Source organism: Porites lutea, chromosome 5, assembly GCF_958299795.1.
Source record: "Porites lutea chromosome 5, jaPorLute2.1, whole genome shotgun sequence".
Lineage (NCBI taxonomy): Eukaryota > Metazoa > Cnidaria > Anthozoa > Scleractinia > Poritidae > Porites > Porites lutea.
The window spans coordinates 5,044,830-5,052,509 of record NC_133205.1 but is presented as its reverse complement, the minus strand read 5'-3'; the positions used below and the strand labels follow the sequence as shown (position 1 = coordinate 5,052,509).

General features: G+C 39.0%; 1 protein-coding gene across 5 annotated transcripts in view; it reads right to left on the bottom strand.

Annotated features, from left to right (window-relative positions):
* LOC140939211 (scavenger receptor cysteine-rich domain-containing group B protein-like) overlaps positions 1–7,680 on the bottom strand; it is a 74,279-nt gene that overhangs the window by 14,788 nt on the left and 51,811 nt on the right. Inside the window, exon 19 of one of the 5 annotated variants that reach the window (XM_073388781.1) lies at positions 146–193. The exons of the other annotated variants lie outside the window; for them this stretch is intronic. Within the exon in view, the coding sequence (XP_073244882.1) occupies positions 146–193 (48 nt within the window). The remainder of the gene's footprint in view (positions 1–145; positions 194–7,680) is intronic. 5 annotated transcript variants of the gene reach the window in all.

Below are 7,680 nucleotides of genomic sequence, written 5' to 3'. Positions count from 1 at the left end.
TTCGACTCCTTGCATTGATTACTCCGTTTATTACAACAATTGAATCCAATAAAAATGAAATAAAAATGACGACAAACACACCGTCGCACTGAACACAGTTTGTCATACCTGTGAAGCATGTTTTATTGCACAAACTTGCAATTACCTGCTGTAGGTGAGACTGAACTTGCAGAGGGTAAAGGGATTGAATAGTCTGTTAAAACAAGAACAAATCCTCATCAGTGATCAGCTTATGATTCTCTACTGAAGTTAAAGTCATGAACTGAAGGCAATTAATATGGCCGACTTGGCTTCTGGTGGCTTAGGGCGCTGAATTTTTTCTAGGCCTATCCCAATTGTGAACAAATTGCATTATTTTTTTTTTTTCACTTTTTAAGCTTAGTATATACATAAATGATCTTCCTAATTGCCTGTCTAATTCAGTTGCACGTATGTATGCCGACGATACTCACCTGACCTTTGCCAGTAACAACATAGAAACGATCAATGATGTTATGAATCACGACCTATCCAATGTTAATACATGGCTCACTGCAAACAAATTGACTCTCAATTCATCTAAAACTGAGTTCATGTTAATTGGATCGCGGCAAAGGTTAGGTACTTACGATACTTCCCCTAAACTATTCATAGATGGTGACATAATTAAACAAGCTAGCTCGGTTAAATCTCTGGGTGTGCATATAGACGAAAACCTTTCATGGAATATGCACATTGAAAAAATAGCCAAGAAAATCGCATCGGGCATTGGAGTAATTAAACGTTGTAGGCCTTTTGTTAATCGAACCACATTGGAGTCCGTTTTCAATGCCTTAGTTCAACCGTACTTTAATTACTGCAGCGAGGTCTGGGGGCATTGTAACAAAAGTCTTTCGAATAGGCTCCAAAAGTTGCAAAACCGGGCTGCCCGTATTCTAACCTTCTCCAGTTATGACACAAGCGCTGATCCTCTTCTTGAGCAACTCAACTGGAAACGGTTGGATACTCAGCGACAAATACAAGTGGCCACCATGGTCTATAAATCTATACATGGTCTTGCGCCCGACTATCTTGGTTCTCTTTTCACTAAATATAATCCACCTTATAATTTAAGGAACTCTGAAAACAAACTGGCTGTTCCATTGCCCCGCACCAATTTCTTGAAAAATAGCTTTAGCTATAATGGTGCGGTTATCTGGAACAGCTTGTCCCCTGAATTGCGGCAAGCAAAATCACTTAAATCTTTTCGAAATGGTTGTCTCGATTTCTTTGACTGAATCGATAAAACGCACACGACATCTATGTAAAGCAGAATTTCTTTATTTTCTCTATCTTTACTATTTAAATTTTTAGATCATGTTTACATAGATTAAAGTAGATTGTAATTTATTATTATTATTATTTTATCTGATAGATTTACCGTGTTTAAATAAAAATAAAGTTCAAGTTCAAGTTCAAGTTTATGTGCTCTAAACTTATATTTTGCTCAAAATTGCCCAGAAATGCTAAAATTGCTGGAGGTTATTAGAACCGCAAAAAGTTGCTCCAAACCCTGAAAGTTGGTCAAAAGTTGCCTAGCACAATCGGGACAGGCCTAATTTTATCGTCCTGGATCGACATAAAAGTTGGGGTTTTCCGCGTTTTATTTCTTCGGTCGTCCCCATGCTCGGTGAATTCATAGCCAATTAAGTTGCTCACCATTTGTAAATATCATACTTACTCGCACAGATCACTGATGCATCCTCACGGTGAAAACAGTTATGAACACCCCATGGAAGGTGCCTACAAATCCCAATGGAACTTTCATTTCCCTGACACTGAACATCGTCCAGCCAAATCTTTCCACTTCCTTGACCGAACCGGGCGCTGTGTGGAGCACTGACAGCAGAAGGATACCCAAGTTGACGACACACAACTCGCGCATCATTTATATCCCACAAATCGTCACAAACAGTTCCCCAGCTACCTCGGTAATAGATCTCCACTCTACCCTCTCCAGGCCACCTTCCTCCAACCAATCTCAAAGCTGACGTAAAAAAGAGTTACATTTTAGTTATATTACTGAGTTTAGGGAAGGAAATTGCCACCCTTTAAGAGATTCTATTCACAACAGAAGCAAGAGAGAAGGAGGAATCATGGGGCGTTGGCCGGGATATTTGAATTTCACTCAAGTTATTTTTAGAGGTAACTGCAATTAAACAGAAGTTTAATTCCTGAGACGTTCGCACATTTTAATCGATTGTTTGTAACATCATCAAGCCACACGAGACTGCCTCAAAGCAAACAATACACAATATTGTAATGGCGACTGTTGAATTCTCTCTTGACAACACTGATTTAATTAAAGTTTGCGGACCTCTCTAGAAACCAACTTCCGATTAATTTCAAGCGTTTAACTGGTCTATATAACTTTGGTGAAATAACCCATATCCCAAGGGCTAGACCGGGCGTTTACCCCCCTGTCCAATTATTTCCTCGTGGAGAAAAGCTAATAATAAATTTAAAAGAGATTTGCCACTACCGCAATTTATGCATTAGCCTGCTCCAGGCTCTCAGATTGTTAACTGGTTCATATTACTTGTAAGTTCAACTTTGTAACTATTTTGTATCTTTGTTGTGAAATAGAGTTAATTCAGGCAAGGATTTCACAAATGGAGTAACAATCTAGATGTGGAGAGTCTTAAAATATGCGATTAACTTGCTCCAGTTATTGTAGAAATTTTAAAAAGTTCGGACTTTTTGAAAAATAAAATAAAGTTGAGAACGCTTGAATCTCGAAATTTAATCCCTTTCTTCATATTTCCTATTGAAATCGCGCCATGGAAAAAAACCGTGAAATACATTAAGACCAAATCTATTAGGAAATTGAGTAATTTTTATTTTCAGTGGGAAAAAACCTTGTACCAGAATAATTTACACAATATCGCATTCTTTTGTTTACATTTTTCAAAGGCTATAGATATAACCAGTTATCTGTAATAACACCAAGGGCTACTTCTCATGGGAGCTCGAGAAAATTAAATCAATGTCAAATTTGTCCTTCCTGATCATGGGATTCCGTCTTAAATGTTTTGCCAAACTCGCGAAATTAAGGGTGCGTTTCTTTACTAAAATGCACTGATCAGATCAAAAATCCGGATCATTAGGAGTTTTCGTAGAGAAAAGAAACGATGTATCCAGAAAGGGATTATTTTTCATTCATTTCCATAGAAACGACCCACAATATCAATATCGACGGTGTCCCGGAGAAAGAATACTACGGCTGCTGACAAGGTAGCAAGTTTGCTGATTCTTCATTGTTTCTGGATGGTTAGCTTTAGGTTTAGACGGGCCAAATGAAGACGAGTCTTGAAATAAGGTATGTCTTGCAAGACGCGACGGTGAAGTTGTGTAGCAGTTTTTTCCTTGTCACCAGAACAATGCTGGTCCTGTTCGTATTGCGATTTTACCAGCCCAATAGAACGGATAAAATCAATCGTTTAATCCATCACTCCCGTTCAAAAATGGCCGTAAAGACAACCAGTCTTGTAAAAAAGCTCATGTATGTATTAAATTGTTTCGAGTTACCGCTGGCAATACTGTTTACTCTTTTCGGATCCGTAGTAAAGAAACGCTTCGGATCGTGTATCCAAAGTATCCGGTTTTGGATATGATCCAAAGAATCCCCCTCCGTTGTGGATCATTTGGATCAATAATCCGTTTTTGGATTTTAGTAAAGAAACGAAACATCCGTTTTCGGGTTAAAATCCGGAGTCGGATTTTAGTGAAGAAACGCACCCTAAACACTCTCGAAGCGAGACAGAAGATGTTGGAAAGCGTGTAGACTGGGCTGCAATTAAATTTAAATCAATGCATTTGAGTTTGGCATCAGCAACTTTGCTTGTCTGTGTAACAGTTATCATTTATTCGCCACAACCTAAACCCACAGTATCTAACACTGTTTCTGTTACTCAATTTAGTTTGACTATTTCCTTAACAACTATTCTTAATTTATTTGTTCACGCAGTTTCAGCCAGACCAACATAATAAACTGAATTATTGGATGAGTTTTTGTAGTGAGAATAATCGGCCTCGGATAATACCATTTACCGAGACCTTGATTATTCCAAATATCACACAAACCGAATCCAACAACTAACTGTTTTGAAAAACACACCGTGACACGAAGCACATTTTGACATTGCACGTTTGGTTTGGAAATCATGCATTGCGAGCAGAGTGTATACAAATGAGGCCAGATAACTCACTAATCTGTGGACTGCGATGATAAGTTTCAAAATTAACTAACGGTAGTCTCTTAGCCAATGAGAAGATAGGCAGTGAGTGCAATGAAAAATAAGTAAACTTAACTAGTGAATACCTGGCAAAGGTGTAATTATACTAGGGGTTGGACTCGTTGATAGGGCTGGAGGAACAAAAAACACCAACTAACAATGCATTAAAGGTGCAATAATGTCACGAGGATATATTGTTGTAGGTTAACAGGCCATTTCCGAGTTCCTCGGGGCCTCTGTTTCAAAACGAGGTTGCGTGCTCAGCCTTTGATACGGAAATCATTTTTCATTCTCATGCAAATAAAACTCTTTTCACAAGAAAGGTTGTGCACCGAGCCTCATTTTGAAAGTGAGGGTTTTTGGAACTCGGAAGTGGCCTATTCCCTGCTATAGTCTTAGTGTCTTGATCTTGAGTCACGTGACACAAAATGTTACTGTTGAGCTATGAAGAAGTTATCAAACAAATTTCATCGGGGAGCACTAACCACAATATTTTTTTTGGTGATTTTTGCAGGCATATTATTAAACCTCAGCACCTTAGAATAGCTGGCCAAATTCTTTTTGGAATCACTCCTTTGCTATCAGTAGGAACAGATTCAACGCCTAAGGTCTGTAAAATAACATAACTGGACAATTATTTTTGGAATTCAATCGATGCGAAGACACGTTTTTGCTCTTTAAAAAGATGGCAAATAGAGTATGTGACTGATTGAGACCTGCTCCCGATCGAGTGAATGATTGTTAGCCATTAATATTTTTGCTGGGCACTGACTTGTGAACGCTCCCTCTTCTTTTAAAGTACTCAATAAAGATTCAAGCATGATATCCGTTCTCCTGGCCATGGAGTGGCTACAGTCGGCGACAAAATTAGTTGACCACTTTACCCTAGCTAAAGGGGCATTCTGACGTTTTACCGACTTCAAAAAGGAAAATAAAGGTTTCCTTCCCTCATCCTCTCTATGCCAGGTTGTGTCGCTGTTCGAAGTATCTGTAGAAAACACCAAACACCCCAAATTTGGGGTGGGAGGGGTTTGGATTGTTTTGTTCCCTGAAGTGACTCCATTTGAGTGCAATATCTCAACAATTTTGTCGCCGATTTTAGTCAAGTAAATATGTGCGTCCAGGTCTTTATATCTGGTTAAGTCTGTGACGTCCTTTTTCTTTTCTTTTTTTCAAATCCAGACTTTTACTACCCTGGCTGCTACGGGGTGTTTTTTAATTATTATTTTCATCTTATCTCTGATAGTTCGCTGCAGACATGGGAGTGACCAATCGGCGACAACCAATTCAGATTCTGAACTGATTGCTTGCTCGTGTGACCACCAGAGGTCCGTCTCGGGAGCTCGACCAAACCGTGCGCACGGTTTATTTCACCCTATCTAGTTATTCCAAGAGAACGGACCTCCAGAGCCAGGGTACATTTTCATAAGATTTATATTTTCATACAGACGATTTCATTTCACGCTTGCTTGCCAACGTGTCAAGATCGCGTCTTAAAAAAACTATATACTGATTGTGTCAGCTGAAGAAAACAATTTGTTTGCTTTTCTAAGGCGGCCACTAAATCTTTGGCCTCGGGAGCAGGCTCTTAGGAGTCAAATGAATTAGGTGTGAGCGCGATTGCAGGTGAACTTTGACCCGGCCCAAGACTTTTCTGGTGTGAAAGCGAAATCTATGCTGGTCTGCGGTCCGTGTGATTTTACATGCGGGAACTTGAATAAGACGAGTGTAAGAGAGAAGTCCAGAGGTGTTTATCTACCAATGGGCTGAGTTTTTCCGAGTTATTCGATGATATTTCGCTTGTGTTAAACGTGAGAAGATTATGCGTCGTTTTGGATATTCGTCGTTTTGTTAGTTAATCTCAAATGTGTTACCGGCTCTAACAGTGTTTGTGTTACCCAATTAAGATTTACTACTATCAGCCCTTTTTTCTTTGTTCCTGTGGTTTTAGACCACCTGAGTGAATTCAGATAACGTTTTAACTTTTTATTTTTTCAAAAATATTTAAAGAAGCGATTCTAGCGCAAGTTCGGCCCTCAAATTTTGTCTGAAAAATCCTTTTTCATTAGTTTAAGGCTGCGATTTCCTTTTTTTTTTAGCCAGATTTTCACTACCATGGGGGCTAGATTCTTTTGCTTCTAACCTAATTCCTGATAGTTCGCGGCGACACCCAGGTTTGGCTGGATTCTGAGCTGATTTCTCGCATGGAAGTGAGGCTACTTGTTTCGTGACCAAAGGTCCGTTAACCGTGAGCACGGTTTATTCCATCCTCGTTATTCCGAGAACGGACCTCTGGAGCCAGAGTAGACTTTCACAAAAAGTATTAGGATTCTCATACAAACGCGTTAATGAATTTCACGCTTGCTTACCAACCTTTCAAGATCGCGTCTCAAAAACAACATACTTTGATATATGATCAGCTGAAGAAAAACAATTTTCAACACAATATAGAAGCATTTACCTTGGAATAAGGCAGCCCACTGGGATAAAAGCAGTAGCAGAAAAACTTGTAGGCTCATCATTCTAAGCTGACTGATCATGAAAGCGGCCGTGCACGTTCAGAATGATATACTTCCAGGCTTAAGGTGCAATCATATATGTCTACCGGAGAGCTTCTAGTGATTCAATACTCTGCTGAAGGTGTAAGTGGGTTTATCGCTTAGCTGTTCTTGGCAAGCATTGATGGAACCTGTTTTTTTTTTCTGTACGGAAATGACGAATATAATCATCAAGGAACGTCTTGGTTAAGTGAACATTGCTACGGTGTGATATCAGACACTCAACCTGCATGCAAAGGCTTTTCCAGCTAGGGTCGCCCGAAAAACCTGTAAACTACGTTCTGAAAACGTACCAGAATCGGTATTTCAAAGGGTACACAGCTATTTTATGAAAAATATTCTTTTGTTTTAACTGATAAAAATTTTTTATCATTACCGAATTAGTATCCTTGTTGTCTTACAGGCACTTTCGTACAAAGTGCTTTTACACAGTATTGGTTACTATTTCTGAATTTTTTCCTTGCTTTGATGAAGAACTAAGTGTTTATGACCCGGAGCAAATGTTTCGCAATTCGTAGTGGTGAGACGTGAGTAAATTCATGTGGTTATTAGATCAAAGTTAGATAGCTATATATTTCACTGTTAAAGGGTCAGTTATCTCGGTGTCCTGAATATTGATATCAGACCTTCAGCTCGTAAGTGCTTGTCACTAATGTGGCACGAAAAGCCTTCAAATAGAGCCGAAATAAATCAAAACGGACGACCATACTCGAGCGTCAATTACAGGGGCACTGGAATTATTATAAATTACTGAAAAGTAAAACGGAATGAGTTTTCGCAATAGCATGAAGTGTTAAGACTTGTGGTATGGCAAAATGTGGCGGAATTTAGTAAAATACAAAGAAAGAATCAAAGAAATAAATCAGTCA